The sequence below is a fragment of the Oncorhynchus masou genome, chromosome 23 (genome assembly GCF_036934945.1).
Source record: "Oncorhynchus masou masou isolate Uvic2021 chromosome 23, UVic_Omas_1.1, whole genome shotgun sequence".
Taxonomy (NCBI): Eukaryota; Metazoa; Chordata; class Actinopteri; order Salmoniformes; family Salmonidae; genus Oncorhynchus; species Oncorhynchus masou.
This window is the reverse complement of record NC_088234.1, coordinates 9,573,298-9,593,243: the sequence shown is the minus strand read 5'-3', so window position 1 is coordinate 9,593,243 and position 19,946 is coordinate 9,573,298. Positions and strand designations below refer to the sequence as shown.

At 42.0% G+C, this 19,946-nt stretch overlaps 1 protein-coding gene across 1 annotated transcript; it reads left to right on the top strand.

The window, feature by feature from the left end:
• The first annotated feature begins 2,725 nt into the window (after nucleotides 1-2,725).
• LOC135510279 (zinc finger protein 133-like) lies at nucleotides 2,726-18,694 on the top strand. The gene is made up of 2 exons (XM_064931087.1): nucleotides 2,726-3,013; nucleotides 17,442-18,694. The coding sequence occupies exons 1-2, from the start codon at nucleotides 2,842-2,844 to the stop codon at nucleotides 18,260-18,262; spliced, it is 993 nt and encodes a 330-aa protein (XP_064787159.1). The 5' UTR covers nucleotides 2,726-2,841; the 3' UTR covers nucleotides 18,263-18,694.
• The last annotated feature ends 1,252 nt before the right edge of the window (nucleotides 18,695-19,946 follow it).

Sequence of the window (19,946 nt, the reverse complement as noted above, 5' to 3'; positions counted from 1 at the left end):
GCACTAATTGTAAGTCGCTCCGGATATGATTGTCTGCTAAATTGTTAAAATGTCAAATGTCATTTTAAGAAAAGGTCTCCTTGCATTTTTTTAAAATTCATTTTTATTTCACCTTTATTTGTCCAGGTAGGTCAGTTGAAAACAAGTTCTCATTTACAACTGCGACCTGGCAGAGATAAAGCAAAGCAGTGCGACCAAAAACAACATAGAGATACACATGGAATAAACAAACATACAGTCAATAACACAACAAGCATTTGTCCGAGTGTTTGCCATCAATTCTGACCTAATTCTGCTCATTCATGACATTTTACCTTTGATCTTGTATAGGGTAATGCTGTACAGTTGACCCCCGATGGAGAATTGATTATCTCAGATCATTCTATGCCTATGATAACCACTGTGTGTGTACATGTAGTTACAGTGATGTGTATTCATGGATGCCAAGGGTAGCCAGGCTTCCCCCAAAAAATTGACCAAGAGAAAAATACATACAAAATATTTTTTTATTTTGTCTCTCTGTGTTTAATAGTTTTTTTAAAATAATTTTTATAATTTAGTAGACACTCATATCCAGAGCGACTTACAATTAGTGCATTCATCTTAAGAATTTGAACGAATTGCCAAAATCTCTGATGCTGGAGACTCACATCTACCTCACTAGCTTTAAGCACCAGCTGTCAGAGCAGCTTACAGATCACTGCATCTGTACATAGCCCATCTGTAAACAGCCCATCTATCTACCTACCTCATCCCCATACTGTTATTTATTTATTTTGCTCCTTTGCATCCCAGTATCTCTACCTGCACATTCATCTTCTGCCGATCTACTGTTCCAGTGTTTAATATGTTGTAATTATTGAAATAACTTCGCCACCATGGCCTATTTATTTCCTTAACTTACCTCATTTGCACTCACTGTATATAGACGTTTTGTTTTATTTTGTTCTACTGTATTATTGACTGTATGTTTTGTTTATTCCATGTGTAACTCTGTGTTGTGGTATGCGTCGAATTGCTACGCTTTATCTTGGCCAGGTCACAGTTGCAAATGAGAACTTGTTCTCAACTAGCCTACCTGGTTAAATAAAGGTGAAATTAAAAAATAAATAAATAATACATTTCCTTCGATTTGCAAGTGGCTTAATGTGTCTCACGGAGAACAAAACAGCGCCCCCTCTGTCTCAGTATGTGAAGTGTATCTATCTGATGCTGTTTGGTCAGAAAGAGTTTGACATTGTTGCCGCACGTAGCAATGAATGCAAGGGAAGCCAGCGAGCATTTGACCTCCCTTCTTAAAAATAATAGCTTATCAGCGATGAGCTAAACTGAGTGAGCTCAGCTCTGAATGGTCCTGGTGCACCAAAAAAAAAAGTGTTTAGGGAAGCCAGTTTGGATTTGGATTCAGACCAATCACATCACAAGCCAAACATCATTATTGACAGAAAAAAAAATTGAATTGTTGCATCTCCTTGTGTTGTTGTCCTCTATTGGCTAGCTAAATTTGTCCCTTTCCTAAATTTGCCATTGATGGAGGTATGGATTTGGACTTGTTTAACTTTAATTATTTGTTCTGGCCAATGATTATAACAGTGTTTCTGATCCAACCATACATTTATACATTGTGCCCTTGGGCAGAGAGGATGGAAGTTCAACATGTAGCTAGATGTAGTGTGCTAATGTTAACTAGCTGGCCTTGGTGCATTGTTGCCCATGAAAGGAAGTTAGGCTAGCATTTTAGTAAGGTATCCTAAGGCAACAAAATCTGAAAGTGTGTACTGCATGACAGAGTGTTAGAGCATTGGGCAACATGAAAGAGGAGGATGATATTGGCGTTTCTCTGCAAGTAGGGTGAGTCAACATGTTTTTTTGTCTACTTGCACGCACGAGGCACACACACAGAAATCAATATCATAGACAGCCACATCATATTTAGCTTACGTTGATTGGACTAAATCGTTTTTGTTTTCTTTTAGTTGTCACTGTGTAGTGTCTTAACACTTAGTACGTATTTATGTAATAAGAAAGACTCTGAATACAAGCATTTGAACTGGAGCTTCACATTTACTCAAACAAGTTAGTACCAGAATAACATAGAACAACACTGCGCATGACCAAGAGTGCTCCATCCTTAAAGGGGACATCAGTAATTAACAGAACATAACACACTGTACGTGTAGTTGAAATGGTGCTGGAATAGTGCAGGCAGCTCCTGTGTTCTTTGCAACTTGCAGTAATGCTGTGTAGTTCTAAATCAATAGTTGTTTAGTGGTCCAAAAATGTCGGAAACATTAACTTGCTTGACCATGCTGAAGGTCAGGTAACTGTTTATAACATTCAATATTCTTTGAGGACTTTACCAGACAGAGGTTGCTCTATGTTTTTTTTAATGAAACATAGTTGTTGTTGAATTTATTCTGCCACTGTATCTTCTTATTGTCTGGGCCTTTAGACATATATATCACTGTCGCAAGGCATATGAACTATACAGTTATAGAGCAAACAACGTCATTATCACCACACACCGGTTGAAATATGGCTTTTTTCCCCCTGGATTGGCTTCCCATGTGATTTTACCCACGCACCGCTACTGTGTTGTTATCGTTTTCCTTTTCAACTGGTCTGTAAACTGCTTTGCACTGGATTCAACTCCCACCTAGCTGGCGGCGCTGTTGTGTTTTTCTGGGCTCGCCAGCCATTAGAACAAACGATTTTGTAAGATTCCTTGACTAGAACACGGAAGTAGGATTAGAAACGAGTTTGTTTTGGCAATAATTTAGTGGAGTGAAAATAAGACATACTGACTGAACTAAATAGGCCACCCAACTCATTCGACTGAAAATGTCTAAACTACAATTGTTGCGTTTGTTTTTAAATGAGCGTTTAACGGCGGCTGCTGTGGAGATTTTCGGGGCAGTTGAGAAAACGGTGGTGGAGTACCAGGAGGAGAATGATCGGCTACGGAGACTGCTGCGGAATCGAATCACACCGGAGATAAAACTATGTAGAATAGGTTAGTATGCAGATCTACTGATAGCTAGTTGTAGTTGAAGGCCCGGTTTTGCAAAAGCGATGGAATTTAAGCTTCCGAGTGTTTTTAAGATGCATCGTTCCAAGGTTTCTACTAGTTACCACAGCCACAAAGTAAAAATTGGCTATATCGTAAAAATGCATGAAAACCAACATTTGATTTTTGGTCTTCATTTAAGGTTAGCACTGTGGTTAATGTTAGGTTTAAAATAACGTTTTTAAGTAGAAAAATTGAAGAAATGGGCGGGGTTTAGGACTTTGTGGATGTGGTAACTTGTGACAACCTTCCTAGAACATACGGTTCCAAAAACACCAAGCAGAGAGAACGTTCACTCGTGCGTCGTTAGGACGACATATAGGATCGAAAGAAAGTCAGCCCTGCTCTCAGATCAGCTTTCTCTATTCATATCTTACTTTAATATTAAAATTGTTTCACAATACGGACGACGGGTCAGCTTCTAGAGAGATATTACCACCTAGGGCAGAGTGGGGGTAAATTGAGCCGCCCTTTTTTTAGAGGTTTCATGAAGCTTGTCTCTAAACCGAAGTTGATAATTGGAAGATTGTATATTTCATCGGTTGGGTTCTCTGAGTTTCAATATGAGGTCTTAAACCTGGCATGAAAGTGGACCCTTGTAGCTGTGTGGGCTAATATAGAGGGGGTTTGATTAATCTGGTATGTGGAGGAAGCTCACGCTTAGGTAAATAAACTATTAAGGGAAATAAATGTCCACAGTTACAGTTTACACTTTTTAGTTACCCCCCTTCAAATCAGTGGTGCTCTACAAAAAAATAAGACTGAAATATCACATTTACATGGTCGCAAATAAAGCTATCCCCAGTCAAATTGGAGCAACTCATGAGCCCATCTCCTGCACTGCTCACACCTAATCCAGTCCCCACCTGTGACTGAAAACAGGGAGCGAGGCCAATTGAAAAGCGCTCTCTTAAAAACATAGCTAGCTAGTGGAAACATTTGCAACTGCAATTAAGTTACATTATCTTTTTGATGTATTTTACCTCAGATGATCTGGTAGTAAAGTTACTATCTGGCTAGCATTTACTGCTAGTGAAGTTGCTCATCCAACATATTACTACTTTACTCAAAAAAAAAGTGGATTATTTATCTTAAGGGTTTCCTACTTGTATATTTAAAAAACAATTATAGATCAAACTTCATAGGAATATGTCTACAACTTTTTCAAAATGTAAAAAAAACGAGGTCAACTTACCACAAAATTGTTTTGTTAAAACATCTGCAAATGCTGTGATTACACAGAGGATTTTTTTGGAACTAGGCCTAATCAATCAACAAAAAAACGTGTAAGAAGCCTTAGACTCTATTCCCGACCTTCCACTGTAGGCTTACACAGCACAGCCATTGGTTAAGCAGCACACAATAAAACTGTTTTTATCAGCAAGAGCAGAGCAGGCCGGGACTCAGGGTGGGAATATCCATTGCCGTGTGTAATGCACCCTCGTTTTATTTACAACCTGGTTCAGTCTGCTTTTCAAGGGCGGTTCGTTGCTCCAGTGCCTTTCCGTTCACCTTCACACTCATGGGCCAGACTACACTCAATCATAGGACCTACTGAAGAGAAGAGTCTTCAATCCTTAAAGGTTGAGACCGAGTTTGCGTCTCTCACATGTGTTGGCAGACCATTCTATAAAAATGGAGCTCTATAGGAGAAAGCCCTGCCTCCAGCTGTTTGCTTAAAAGTTCTAGGGACAGTTAGGAGGCCTGGGTCTTGTGACCGTAGCGTACGTGTAGGTATGTACGGCAGGACCAAATCGGAAAGATAGGTAGGAGCAAGCCCATGTAATGCTTTGCAGGTTAGCAGTAAAACCTTTAAATCAGCCCTTGCCTTAACAGAAAGCCAGTGCAGAGAGGCAAACACTGGAGTAATATGATCACATTTTTTGGTTCTAGTCAAGATTCTAGCAGCCGTGTTTAGCACAAACTGAAGTTTATTTAGTGCTTTATCCGGGTAGCCGGAAAGTAGAGCATTGCAGTAGTCTAACCTAGAAGTGACAAAAGCATGGATTAATTTTTCTGCATAATTTTTGGACAGAAAGTTTCAGATTTTTGCAATGTTACGTAGATGGAAAAAAGCTGTCCTTGAAACAGTCTTGATATGTTCGTCAAAAGAGAGATCAGGGTCCAGAGTAACGCAGAGGTCTTTCACAATTTTATTTGAGACGACTGTACAACCATTAAGATTAATTGTCAGATTCAACAGAAGATCTCTTTGTTTCTTGGGACCTAGAACTAGCATCTCTGTTTTGTCAGTGTTTAAAAGTTGAACATTTGCAGCCATCCACTTCCTTATGTCTGAAACACAGGTTTCAAGGGAGGGCAATTCAGGGGCTTCACCAGGTTTCATCGAAATGTACAGCTGTGTGTCATCCGCATAGCAGTGAAAGTTAACATTATGTTTCTGAATGACATCACCAAGAGGTAAAATATATAGTGAAAACAATAGTGGTCCTAAAAACGGAACCTTGAGGAACACTGAAATTTACAGTTGATTTGTCAGAGGACAAACCATTCACAGAGACAAACTGATATCTTTCCGACAGATAAGATCTAAACCAGGCCAGAACGTGTCCGTGTAGACCAATTTGGGTTTCAAATCTCTCCAAAAGAGTGTCCATACTGTCTCTACACACCACCATCTGCATACTGCCACCATCTGCATACTGCCACCATCTGCATACTGTATATGCAGTGCCTTGCGAAAGTATTCGGCCCCCTTGAACTTTGCGACCTTTTGCCACATTTCAGGCTTCAAACATAACGATATAAAACTGTATTTTTTCAGACCTGAATCCAATCGAGAATCTGTGGAAAAAACTGAAAACTGCTGTTCACAAATGCTCTCCATCCAACCTCACTGAGCTCGAGCTGTTTTGCAAGGAGGAATGGGAAAAAAAATTCAGTCTCTCAATGTGCAAAACTGATAGAGACATACCCCAAGCGACTTACAGCTGTAATCGCAGCAAAAGGTGGCGCTACATAGAGACATACCCCAAGTGACTTACAGCTGTAATCGCAGCAAAAGGTGGCGCTACAAAGTATTAACTTAAGGGGGCTGAATAATTTTGCACGCCCAATTTTACAGTTTTTGATTTGTTAAAAAAGTTTGAAATATCCAATAAATGTCGTTCCACTTCATGATTTTGTCCCACTTGTTGTTGATTCTTCCCAAAAAAAATACAGTTTTATATCTTTATGTTTGAAGCCTGAAATGTGGCAAAAGGTCGCAAAGTTCAAGGGGGCCGAATACTTTCGCAAGGCACTGTAGTTACACTGAGTGTACAAAACATTAGGAACACCTTGCAATATTGAGTTGCCTTCAGAACAGCCTCAATTCGTCGGGACATGGGCTCTACAAAGTGTCTAAATTGTTCCACAGGGATGCTGGCCCATGTTGACTCCAATGCTTCCCACAGTTGTGTCAAACTGGTTGGATGTCCTTTTGGGTGCTGGACCTTTCTTGATACACACGGGAAACTGTTGAGTGTGAAAAAAATAGGAGTATTGCAGTTCTTGACACACTCAAAATACCACACCCTGTTCAAAGGCACTTCAATATTTTGTCTTGCCCATTCACCCTCTGAATGGCACACATAGTCAATCCATGTCTCAATTGCCTCAAGGCTTAAAAATCCTTATTTAACCTGGCTCCTCTCCTCAATATTTAGGAAGGTGTTCCTAATGTTTTGAGTACTCTGTTTATTTATCTGCTGATGATTTGTCTATCTGGTAAAAAATCACTAATACAGGTCCCCTCCTCCCTCTGGTGGTATGGATAACCTTGTAATGATGTCTCCAGAGAAACCTGGAGTCAAATGAAGGTCCTATTTATCAAAATACTATACGCGGAATTAGATGTTTTGCCTGGGGTCAAAATGACCCCAACGGACCTTTTTTTTCAAAGTCCATTATTGATACAGAAACATTAAACAATGATTAAGATTCATTAAGAACAAGTTGATTGACAAAGTCATGAAACATTTGAAGAATTGAATAAACCTTTGGGCTATGATAAAAAATATTCCTCAAGGTTAAAAAACAATAGCCACTACTACCACTTTAACTGGGTATGATTAAATAGTTGTCTTTGTCACAAAAAGCTGATTGAAATGGGATATAGGCAGGGGCATAACTTAGTCCAGCTTCTCGACAGACATTGTATTTGCTTCAGACAGGAAGTAGAACGAAGAGTGGGCGCAAACTAGGATTGCTCATTTAGGGGAATATACAGAAAACTTTGCATGTGAATTAACGGGAATTTATGAGAATTAACAGGAATATATGGGAATTAATATGATTACCACTTAAATGTAGATGTTTTTTGCATTCAATATATTTATCATATCATATGGAGACAGAAAAATAAACCTTTTATCTTGTCATAAATAGACAATTACAAATGATTAAATCCTTCCAGTAGAAAAAAAAAATACTATTTGAACTTTAATTAAATGAGTTGACTCTTCACATGGGACGATTTCACAGAACAAAAGAAAGGGAATATTGAATGATCCCCAATGATACATCACGTCTCCCAAAAACATTTTCAACATACATTTGTTGTAAAATGATACTCTAGAAACTAAAGCTTTGGTTGTCTTCCTCTCAGACTTCCATGTCTTCTCCCTGGACCTCCTCAATGTCCACCTCTTGAACATCAGACTGAGGCCTCATCTTCACTGTCACTTTCCAACCTTGTTGAGGAAGGCTCGTTGTCAGGCTCAAAAAGCCTCAAATTTGCCCAAATGGCCACCAATTTCAACCCTTGTATTGGTCCGCCTTTTGCGTGCTTTGGTGTGTGTGTCCCCACACAAGGACCAATTGCACTGTGATGTTGGTGGGATTTGTAGGATGATGGAGGCAGCAGGGGAAAGAGCCTCAGACCCACCAAGTCCCTTCCACCAGGTGGCTGATGAGATGTTGGCACGACTGTCATATTGCATCTCCATCCCAAAGCCCTTGCTTGAAAATGTACTTTGCCAGACTGTCTAGAACCTTGCCCTCATCCAGGCCAAGGTGGCGAGACACGGTAGTGATGACACCATAGGCCTTGTTGATCTCTGCACCAGATAGGATGCTAATGCCAGCATACTTGGGGTCCAACATGTACGCTGCGGCGTGTATGGGCTTCAGGCAGAAGTCTGGACACTTTTTGATGTAGAACTGCAGTTTCCTCTGCTTAGAGCAACAGTGAAGTGGGCAGGGCAGTTTGGATTTCTTCTCTTACATCTGCAAGCAGAGTCTGAATATCAGATAGGATGGCATTGTCACCCTCAATCCATGCAATGGCTACTGCTATAGGTGTCAGGAGTTTCAGGCCGCTTACCACTCTCTCCCAAAATACATCATCCAGGAGGATCCTCTTGATGGGGCTGTCCATATCGACAGACTGTGATATGGCCATTTCTTGGAGAGACTCCTTCCCCTCCAGGAAACTGTCAAACATGATGACAACACCATCCCAACGGGTGTTGCTGAGCAGCAACAATGTGGTGCTCTTATTCTTCTCACTTTGCTTGGTGAGGTAGATTGCTGCTCTAACCTGATGACCCTTCACATACCAAACCATTTCCTTGGCTCTCTTCAATGCTTGAGCAGCACAGCCAATGATTGAATGTGAGGGTAGGACTCCTCCACTTTAGATCAAGCAGCCTTCATGTTCGCAGCATTTTCTGTCACCAGCGCAAATACCTTCGGTGGTCCAAGGTCATTGATGACTGCCTTCAGCTCATCTGCAATGTAGAGATCGTGTCTGTTGTCCCTTGTGTCTCTGCTCTTGTAGAATACTGGTTGAGGGGTGGAGATGATGTAGTTAATTATTCCTTGCCCACGAACATTCGACCACCCATCAAAGATGATTGCAATACAGTCTTGCTTTCTCTATGATTTGCTTGACCTTCACTTGAACTCTGAATCCAGCAAATGAGTACATAAAGCATGTCTGGTTGGAGGGGTGTATGCTGGGTGAAGAACATTCAGAAATCTCTTTCAATACACATTGCCTGTGAGCATCAGAGGTGAACCAGTTGCATACACAGCTCGAGTAAGACAGCATTTCTCGGACTACGTTCCTTCATTGAATCAAAAAAACTTCTGATTCCAGGAGGACCATGAGCTGTTGCTATCGATAAGGTGTCTGATTCATCATTTTACATTTACATTTACATTTAAGTCATTTAGCAGACGCTCTTATCCAGAGCGACTTACAAATTTTCACCTCGAATAGAAGTAGTGGGACTTTTGTCAGAGGTTGCTTGTTGTGAGCGCTGAGAGAACTTTATGCAATTGGCCAGATGATTCTACATCTTTGTTGCACTCTTCACATATGACTTGGCACAGTATTTGCAATTATACACAGCTTTTCCTTCTACATTAGCTGCAGTGAAATGTCTCCACACATTAGATAGTGCCGATGCCATTTTCCTGTAAAGATTAGGAAAAAAGGAGTATTTTTTTCTCTCTCATGTATAGATAAATACAGATAAATGTTTTAAAATGAAACATGTATGGAAACAGGTGAATTAACACTCATTGGTTAGCAGGCTCAAGCAAGCTAAAACCCACATGGTTAACAAGTTAGAAATGACTTACACACACTTTGCTGTAGGCTACTATTTACTAGTTAACAAAAAAATAATGTATGTCAAATAAAATATATTCACCCCGCCCAGTATTGTAATCAAAACCTACCAGAAAGAACGTGGTCCTTGACTCAGACAGTGTAGTAGTGTGGGCTCAATAGCATCTCATTAGTGTGCAAGATCTTGAGTATCAGCTGTACATGTGATGGAAGAATGCAATGTGCATTACATTTTACATTTACATTTAAGTCATTTGGCAGACGCTCTTATCCAGAGCGACTTACAAATTGGTGAATTCACCTTATGACATCCAGTGGAACAGCCACTTTACAATAGTGCATCTAAATCATTTAAGGGGGGGGGTGAGAAGGATTACTTTATCCTAGGTATTCCTTAAAGAGGTGGGGTTTCAGGTGTCTCCGGAAGGTGGTGATTGACTCATGCAGAGGGTTGCAATTCCATTGAACTGGGGATTGTTTAACCAAAATATGCCACAAGACCTAGAATTGCCTTGTGTATTCCACAAAAAAAGGTTCACTGTTATAAGCTAACTTTTTTAAATGAATTTAAGTAAAATTCCCAGAATTCCCAGGGCTTAACTCCCCATGGAAAATTTCCGGAAAGTTACCGACCCTTTGCAACCCTAGTGTAAACGTTAACATCCATGTTTGGTTTTGGTTTGGAGGAGGGGGAGAGGGGTGTGTTAGCATCTAATAATTTATTATTTCCTGGGCACCACTCTGCAATTAAAACTACGCTTTCCTTATCAGAAACGTCCATCAACCACAGATATACCCTCCGACGGGGGAAAAGCAAACAGACACAGGATGGTGAATACGTCCCACAGTGGGCTGGTGTTGTACTGCTAGACCGAGATACAGTCTGTCTAGAAGGTGGCCCTCGCTATCTGCTAGGCTGTATAGAATACAGTCTGTCTAGAAGCTGGCCCTATCTATCTGCTAGACCGAGATACAGTCTGTCTAGAAGGTGGCCCTATCTATCTGCTAGACCGAGATACAGTCTGTCTAGAAGCTGGCCCTAGCTATCTGCTAGACCGAGATACAGTCTGTCTAGAAGCTGGCCCTATCTATCTGCTAGACCGAGATACAGTCTGTCTAGAAGGTGGCCCTATCTATCTGCTAGACTGTATAGAATACAGTCTGTCTAGAAGCTGGCCCTATCTATCTGCTAGGCTGTATAGAATACAGTCTGTCTAGAAGGTGGCCCTAGCTATCTGCTAGACCGAGATACAGTCTGTCTAGAAGGTGGCCCTATCTATCTGCTAGACCGAGATACAGTCTGTCTAGAAGCTGGCCCTATCTATCTGCTAGACCGAGATACAGTCTGTCTAGAAGGTGGCCCTATCTATCTGCTAGACCGAGATACAGTCTGTCTAGAAGGTGGCCCTATCTATCTGCTAGGCTGTATAGAATACAGTCTGTCTAGAAGCTGGCCCTATCTATCTGCTAGACCGAGATACAGTCTGTCTAGAAGCTGGCCCTAGCTAGCTGCTAGGCTGTTTAGAATACAGTCTGTCTAGAAGCTGGCCCTATCTATCTGCTAGGCTGTATAGAATACATTCTGTCTAGAAGGTGGCCCTATCTATCTGCTAGGCTGTATAGAATCCAGTCTGTCTAGAAGGTGGCCCTATCTATCTGCTAGGCTGTATAGAATACAGTCTGTCTAAAAGGTGGCCCTAGCTATCTGCTAGACCGAGATACAGTCTGTCTAGAAGCTGGCCCTAGCTATCTGCTAGGCTGTATAGAATACAGTCTGTCTAGAAGGTGGCCCTATCTATCTGCTAGGCTGTATAGAATACAGTCTGTCTAGAAGCTGGCCCTATCTATCTGCTAGACCGAGATACAGTCTGTCTAGAAGCTGGCCCTAGCTAGCTGCTAGGCTGTTTAGAATACAGTCTGTCTAGAAGCTGGCCCTATCTATCTGCTAGGCTGTATAGAATACATTCTGTCTAGAAGGTGGCCCTATCTATCTGCTAGGCTGTATAGAATCCAGTCTGTCTAGAAGGTGGCCCTATCTATCTGCTAGGCTGTATAGAATACAGTCTGTCTAAAAGGTGGCCCTAGCTATCTGCTAGACCGAGATACAGTCTGTCTAGAAGCTGGCCCTAGCTATCTGCTAGGCTGTATAGAATACAGTCTGTCTAGAAGCTGGCCCTATCTATCTGTTAGGCTGTATAGAATACAGTCTGTCTAGAAGGTGGCCCTATCTATCTGCTAGGCTGTATAGAATACAGTCTGTCTAGAAGCTGGCCCTAGCTATCTGCTAGACCGAGATACAGTCTGTCTAGAAGCTGGCCCTAGCTATCTGCTAGGCTGTTTAGAATACAGTCTGTCTAGAAGGTGGCCCTAGCTATCTGCTAGGCTGTATAGAATACAGTCTGTCTAGAAGCTGGCCCTAGCTAGCTGCTAGGCTGTTTAGAATACAGTCTGTCTAGAAGCTGGCCCTAGCTAATGCTAGGCTGTATAGAATACAGTCTGTCTAGAAGCTGGCCCTAGCTAATGCTAGGCTGTATAGAACACAGTCTGTCTAGAAGCTGGCCCTAGCTATCTGCTAGACCGAGATACAGTCTGTCTAGAAGCTGGCCCTAGCTATCTGCTAGGCTGTTTAGAATACAGTCTGTCTAGAAGCTGGCCCTAGCTAATGCTAGGCTGTATAGAATACAGTCTGTCTAGAAGCTGGCCCTAGCTATCTGCTAGGCTGTATAGAATACAGTCTGTCTAGAAGCTGGCCCTAGCTATCTGCTAGACCGAGATACAGTCTGTCTAGAACACATATGTCAGAGTCAAGGCCCGCGGGCCACATCCGGCCCGCGAGAAGGTTTTTTACGGCCCCTGGGATGATCTTGATTTATTATTAGAACCGGCCCGCAGACCGCAGCAAGCCGGCAGCCCGCAGATCTTTTACACGCACCAATACTACATTTCCCACAATGCAACGGTGACGCACCGAGCAGTAGGCTGCTTCATTTCAATATTTATTGCCACAGCAGTCGTCAGCATCACAGTAAAATTAACTTTCAGATACCCATCAAAAATGGCAAAACGGAAGGTGGACACTGAGAACCGGGGTTTCAAACAAGGTGGGAGTCGGAGTATATGTTCACGGAGGTAGCTGGAAAACCTGTGTGTCTTCTGTGTGGAGAAAGTGTGGCGGTACTGAAAGAGTATAATCTGAGACGACATTATGAAACGAAACACGCGGACAAAAACAAGAATATGGACATGGAACAAAGGCTACAAAAGGCAGAGGAATTAAAACGAGGCCTCAAATCTCGACAGGCTCTGTTCAAAAAAGCCAAATCACAAGGCCAGGCTGCTGTCAAGGCCAGTTTTATTTTGGCAGAAGAGATCGCTAAATCAGCCCGGCCATTTACGGAGGGGATTTCATCAAAAACTGCATGATTAAAGTTTGTGACGAAGTTTGCCCAGAAAAAAGGCAACTCTTTTTAAATGTGAGTCTGAGCAGAAACACCATTGCCGAGAGAGTAGACCAGTTGTCCATCAATCTAAAAGAGCAGCTTGTGAAAAAGGGAAAAGATTTCATTGCATATTCCTTGGCTGTGGATGAGAGCACCGACATTTCTGACATTGCCCAGTTGTCAATTTTCATCCGCGGAGTGGACTCCAGCCTAAGCGTGACAGAGGAGTTTTTGGCTTTACGTCCTATGCATGGCACAACTACGGGGCATGATTTGTATGAAGAGGTGTCAAGATGTGTAAATGAGATGGAGCTGCCTTGGGAAAAACTCGTGGGTTTGACAACCGACGGAGCACCTGCGATGTGTGGACACAGGAGCGGACTGGTGGCGAGGATACGGGAAAAGATGCAAGAGGAAAACGCGACAGGTGAGCTGACAGCTTATCATTGTATCATACACCAGGAAGCGTTGTGCGGTAAAGCCTTGAAAATGGAGCATGTAATGAGCATCATCACGCGCACAGTTAACTTTATCAGAGCCAAAGGTTTGAATCACCGCCAGTTCAAGGCATTTCTGACGGAGTTAGAAACGGAGCATGGTGATTTGCCTTATCACACAGAGGTGCGATGGCTAAGCCAGGGAAAGGTGCTTCAAAGATGTTTCGAGCTTCGTGAGGAGATTTGTCTGTTCTTGGACAGCAAAGGGAAAGACACAACACAACTCCGAGACGAAATGTTTCTGTGTGAAATGGCTTTTCTGTGTGACATTACGAGTCATCTGAATGCAATGAACTTGCAGCTGCAGGGTCGGGATCATGTCATCTCTGATATGTACAGTACAGTGAAGGCATTTAAAACCAAACTGACTCTGTGGGAGACGCAGATGCGGAAAGAAAATTTGAGCCACTTTCCCAGCTGCCAGACCATGAAAGAGAAGCTCTCTACCAGTGCGTTCCCGAGCGCACAGTTGGCTGATAAAATAGGTATGCTTGCCGCTGACTTTCGACGCCGATTTGCTGACTTTGAAGCACAAAAAAGCAGGTTGGAACTGCTCGGTAACCCATTTGCTGTTGACGTGGAAAGCTCACCACCAAACCTCCAAATGGAGTTGATTGACCTCCAATGCAATGATGCACTGAGGGCAAAATATGCGGCAGTGGGTGCTGCGGAGTTCGCCCGTTTCCTCCCGACACAATGCCCCAGCTGCGCATCCAGGCTGCTCAAACGTTGTCTATGTTTGGCAGCACATACCTGTGTGAACAACTTTTTTCTTTGATGAACCTGAACAAAACATCACACAGAAGTCGACTTACTGCTGAACACCTCCACTCAATTCTGAGGATTTCCTCAGCTCAGAGCCTTACCCCGAACATTGATGAACTTGTGGAAAAGATGGGACACCACCAAGTATCACCCTCAACCTCAAACAAGTGAACATTACTGTGCAATCACATATTTAGAGTTTTTACTCAGTTCAAGTTTAAAAGTTAAAGTTTAATATTTGTTTTCACTGCATGTTACTTCTCCTTAAACAAAGTGTTGTTTTTGATTAATAGATTTTTGCACTTTATTTTATTGTATTTCAATCCAATTATATTTTAAAAATATTTCAGTTGAGTGGATGATAGAAAATTGCTATTATTGTTTTTTTCTTTGAAGTAAATTTAGCCCACTTTTGCTAAAATAGAAAATATAGGCTACTGATGGTGCCTTGAATACCGGTTTCTTTCATTTAATGTTCATGTTATGGGGATTTTTATATAAAGGAAATTTGTCTTTTGTGTCTGTTGAAAATTAAAGATTACTGACAGAGCCATAAGAAAATATTGCTTTATTTATCTGATCATATTGGAATATATTTGTTAGGTTTTCAGTAGGTTCAATTAGGTTCACTAGACTATATGCGTCATTTAAAAAATTTTCAATGAACATTCGAACAGTCCGGCCCTCGGCTTGTAGCTAAATTTTTTATTTGGCCCTCCGTCCATTTGACTTTGACACCCCTGGTCTAGAAGGTGGCCCTAGCTATCTGCTAGGCTGTATAGAATACAGTCTGTCTAGAAGCTGGCCCTAGCTAATACTAGGCTGTATAGAATCCAGTCTGTCTAGAAGCTGGCCCTAGCTAATGCTAGGCTGTATAGAATCCAGTCTGTCTAGAAGGTGGCCCTAGCTATCTGCTAGACCGAGATACAGTCTGTCTAGAAGGTGGCCCTAGCTATCTGCTAGGCTGTTTAGAATACATTCTGTCTAGAAGGTGGCCCTCGCTATCTGCTAGGCTGTATAGAATACAGTCTGTCTAGAAGGTGGCCCTAGCTATCTGCTAGGCTGTTTAGAATACAGTCTGTCTAGAAGGTGGCCCTAGCTATCTGCTAGGCTGTATAGAATACAGTCTGTCTAGAAGGTGGCCCTAGCTATCTGCTAGGCTGTTTAGAATACAGTCTGTCTAGAAGGTGGCCCTATCTATCTGTTAGGCTGTATAGAATACAGTCTGTCTAGAAGCTGGCCCTATCTATCTGTTAGGCTGTATAGAATACAGTCTGTCTAGAAGCTGGCCCTAGCTATCTGCTAGGCTGTATAGAATACAGTCTGTCTAGAAGGTGGCCCTATCTATCTGCTAGGCTGTATAGAATACAGTCTGTCTAGAAGCTGGCCCTAGCTAATGCTAGGCTGTATAGAATACAGTCTGTCTAGAAGCTGGCCCTAGCTAATGCTAGGCTGTATAGAATACAGTCTGTCTAAAAGGTGGCCCTAGCTATCTGCTAGGCTGTATAGAATACAGTCTGTCTAGAAGGTGGCCCTATCTATCTGCTAGGCTGTATAGAATACAGTCTGTCTAGAAGGTGGCCCTAGCTATCTGCTAGGCTGTATAGCTCTTATAAATGTATAGTCCAAATGTATGATTCAAGTGTTCTATTTAATTATGTGGTATATACAGTGCCTTCACCCATCTATACACAATGAAAACATGTTATTTGAAATGTTTGCAATTTTTTTGAAAATGAAAACAGATCTCATTTACATAAGTATTCACACCCCTGAGTCAATACATGTTAGGACCACTTTTGGAGGCGATTACAGCTGAGGCTTTCTGGGTAAGTCTCTAAGAGCTTTGCACACCTGGATTGTACAATATTTGCACATTATTCTTTTTTTAAGTATTCAAACTCTATAAATTTGATTGTTGATAGTTGCTAGAAAGCCATTTTCTTGCCACAGATTTGCAAGTGTTTCAGGTTATTGTCCTGCTGAAAGGTGCATTCATCTCCCGGTGTCTGGTGGAAAGCAGACAGAACCAGGTTTTCCACTAGGATTTTGCCGGTGCTTAACTCTATTCCGTTTATTTTTATCCTAAAAAAACTCCCGAGTCCTTGCTGATGACAAGCATACCCATAACATGATGCACCACCGTGCTTGAAAATATGAAGTGTGATGTGTTGCGTTGGATTTGCTCCAAACATAACGCTTTGTGTTCAGGACATAAAGTTAATTTCTATACCTCCTTTTTTGCAGTTTTACTTTAGAGCCTTATTGCAAACAGGAAGCATGTTTCTGAATATTTGTATTCTGTACAGGCATTCTTCTTTTCACTCTGTCAATTAGGTTAGTATTGTGGTAGAAGCTACAGTGGTGTTGATCAATCCTCAGTTTTTTTTTCTATCACAGCCATTAAAATCTGTAGCTGTTTTAAAGTCACCATTGGCCTCATGTTAAATCCCTAAGTGGTTTCCTTCCTCTCCGGCAACTGAGTTAGGAAGGACGCCTGTATCTTTGTAGTGACTGGGTGTATTGATACCACATCCAAAGTGTAATTAATAAATTCAAAAAAGGGAAAGGGATATCCAATATCTGCTTTTTAAAATGTTTTACTCATCTACCAATAGGTGCCCTTCTTTGCAAAGCTTTGGAAAACCTCCCTGGTCTTTGTGGTTGAATCTGTGCTTTAAATTCACTGCTCGACTGAGGGACCTTACAGATAATTGTATGTGTGGGGAACAGAGATGAGGTAGTCATTAAAAATCATGTTAAACATCATTATTGCACAAAGGGAGTCCATGCAACTTATTATGTGACTTGTGAAGCACATCTTTACTCCTGAACCTATTTAGTTTTGCCGTAACAAAGGGGTTGAATACTTATCGACTCAAGATATTTCAGCTTTTCAATTCTAATTAATTTGTTTAGAAACATCCACTTTGACATTATGGGGTATTGTGTGTGTAGGCCACACAAAATCTCAATTAAATCCATTTGAAATTCCGGCTGTAACACAACAAAATTTTGGGGGAAAATAAGGGGTGTGAATACTTTCTGAAGCCACTTCAGATAACCTCTGCTCCTCCTCTCCTTCCCTCCAGACTCCCTGCAGCCCTCTGTCTCTGAAGAGGAGGTTCCCCCTGAGCAGCAGCACTGTGAGCAGGAGTGGAGCCCCAGCCTGGGGCAGGAGGACCCAGAGCCCACACTGATTATAGATGAAGAGGAGGAAGTCAGGACCAGTCAGGAGGAAGAGCAGTTTCAAGGGCTGGAGCCTGATATAGAGTTCATATTCACTCCTTCCTGTGTGAAAAGTGAATGTGATCAGGAGGACCCACTTTGGTCCTTGACTCTTCCCCAAACCCAGACTGTGGAGAACAGAGAGAGTCACTCTAAACCAGTGGATCTCAAACCTTTTGGCACTGTGACCCACCTAAAGGGTTTTGACATTCCCTGTGACCTTCCATATAATCGTAACAATGCCTCCAGCCACAGCTCAGCCGTAAGCAGCGACCTAGTAGGGCTTGACATCAGACCACCATTTGATCCCAACGCACCAATGGGGGAACCCTGCATCTGCCCCTTTTGTGGCAAGACCTTCAAACAAAAAGGAAATCTGTCCATGCACATGAAGATTCACACAGGAGAGAAACCGTTTAGCTGTGGTGACTGCGGGAAACGCTTCAATCGCAAGGAGCACTTAACCAGACATATACGCATTCACAGAGGAGAGAAACCATTCAGCTGTCATTTTTGCTGTAAAAGCTTCAATCAGAAAGGGGACCTAAGGAGACACATACTGACTCACACAGGAGAGAAACCATTTAGCTGTGGTGACTGCGGTAAAGGCTTCATTCGCAAGGAGCATCTAATTGCACATATCCGGACTCACACAGGAGAAGTGTCGGTGTCAAGCAGAGCCTAACCATGCATAAACTGGCAAATAGATCTCTGATGGATTTACTGTCGTAAAACATTGTATGTAAATAAAGTTTGATTTGAATGATGAGGTAATGATCAAACTAGGGGTGCACCGATATGACATTTTTGGCCGATACCGATAACCAATATTACATATTTTTGCGGACTTTTAAGCATTCTAGTACAGTTAGAGTTAACACACATACACATGGACTCAGTGGTCTAAGGCACTGCATCTCTGTGCAAGAGGTGTCACTACAGTCCCCGGTTCGAATCCAAGTTGTATCACATCCGGCCGTGATTGGGAGTCCCATAGAGAGGTGCACAATTGGCCCAGCGTCATCCTGGTTTGGCCAGGGTCGGGCCGTCATTATGAGTAAGAATTTGTTCTTAACTGACTTGCCTAGTTAAATAAAGGTGACACTGACCAAAAAGTTATTTATTTGGCATTTACTTATGTCTCCATTACCAGTAAAACATCAAAACCTATTTATTTCACTTACTTGCTGTGCTGATTCGTTAATTTGTTCAGTAGTTTCATTCTCAACCAGAATTTGATCATACATGTATTATGTATTATCATGTATACATGAATATGAGAATGAAACAACTGAAGTGTAGTTTCAGCTGTCTGTCTGTCCGTGGCCTCTCTTCCTCGGTGCACAATGTCACTGTGTCTGTTTCCATCTTGTCCAGCTGTGTATGTTACATTTCACGTAAACCCTGTTTCTTGTCTGCACCGAGGTAGCGGTCCTTGTACCTAGCATCCAGCATGGTGGCAACACAGTAAAGAGGCTCAGAGAGAATGCCCCCGAATCCATTGTTCACAGCCTCTAGTAGAGTACTTTTCCAAATTTTAACCCCACGGTCTGTGTCGGCCGTTTTGTTGAGCAGGCATTTCAATACCATGACAAGAGGGTATCACGTCTGCTGCAGACACTGTTGATGAGCTTATTTCTCCAGTCAGTTGTTTCGAATGGAGCTAGAAGTGTGTTCATGTTTCAAACATGTTCTCAAATGCCATTGAAATGGCAGCAGTGGGGTGACAACCAGCACGTTCTTTAAGCAATACGACTTTCCTCAGTACGAAAGCATGCTCATGGGACTGAGATCGCTGGTCCAAATGTCAGTCGTGAAGCTCATAGCAGTGACGCCCATAGCAAGGAGCTCATAGATGTACGCTCCACAAAACTGTAACTCCGGTAGGGCAACATCTGAAAGATGGCGAGTACCGGGGCTCAAACAGTCGGGGAAAAGCCAACATCATCCACGACAGAGGACGGTTGATTGTCAAGGGCATTGAATTCCATTATCTTATCGTTAACGGATTTCACCTTTTGAGTTGTCTCGCTGAAATGTTCTTACTCTTTCAAATGACTGCTGGACTTGAACTTGTTTAGTTTGTTGGAAGTGTGCGCTTAGTATTTTTCTGCTTTTGTTCTGTGTAGCGCTGTATTTTTTCGTGGTGTCATATCAGCTACCTACGTTATATTATTAGGTGGCACGTCAGCTTTGACATCGGTTTTACACATCGCGTTAAACTAGACATCGGGCCAATGTTGGCCTTTTTACCTATTATTGTCCAGTTCCGATTTGCTCACCGATATATCGTGCTTCCCTAGATCAAACTGTACAGAGTATTGTAGAAAATTCACAGTTCTGCTGTACAAAGTCTGTAGAATTTTTTC

Bases quoted from the DNA above. Each gene is read 5' to 3' on its own strand.
- LOC135510279 (XM_064931087.1), top strand. From the start codon at position 2,842: ATGTCTAAACTACAATTGTTGCGTTTGTTTTTAAATGAGCGTTTAACG. The intron at 3,014-17,441 runs GTTAGTATGCAG...CCTTCCCTCCAG, and splicing joins GATAAAACTATGTAGAATAG to ACTCCCTGCAGCCCTCTGTC.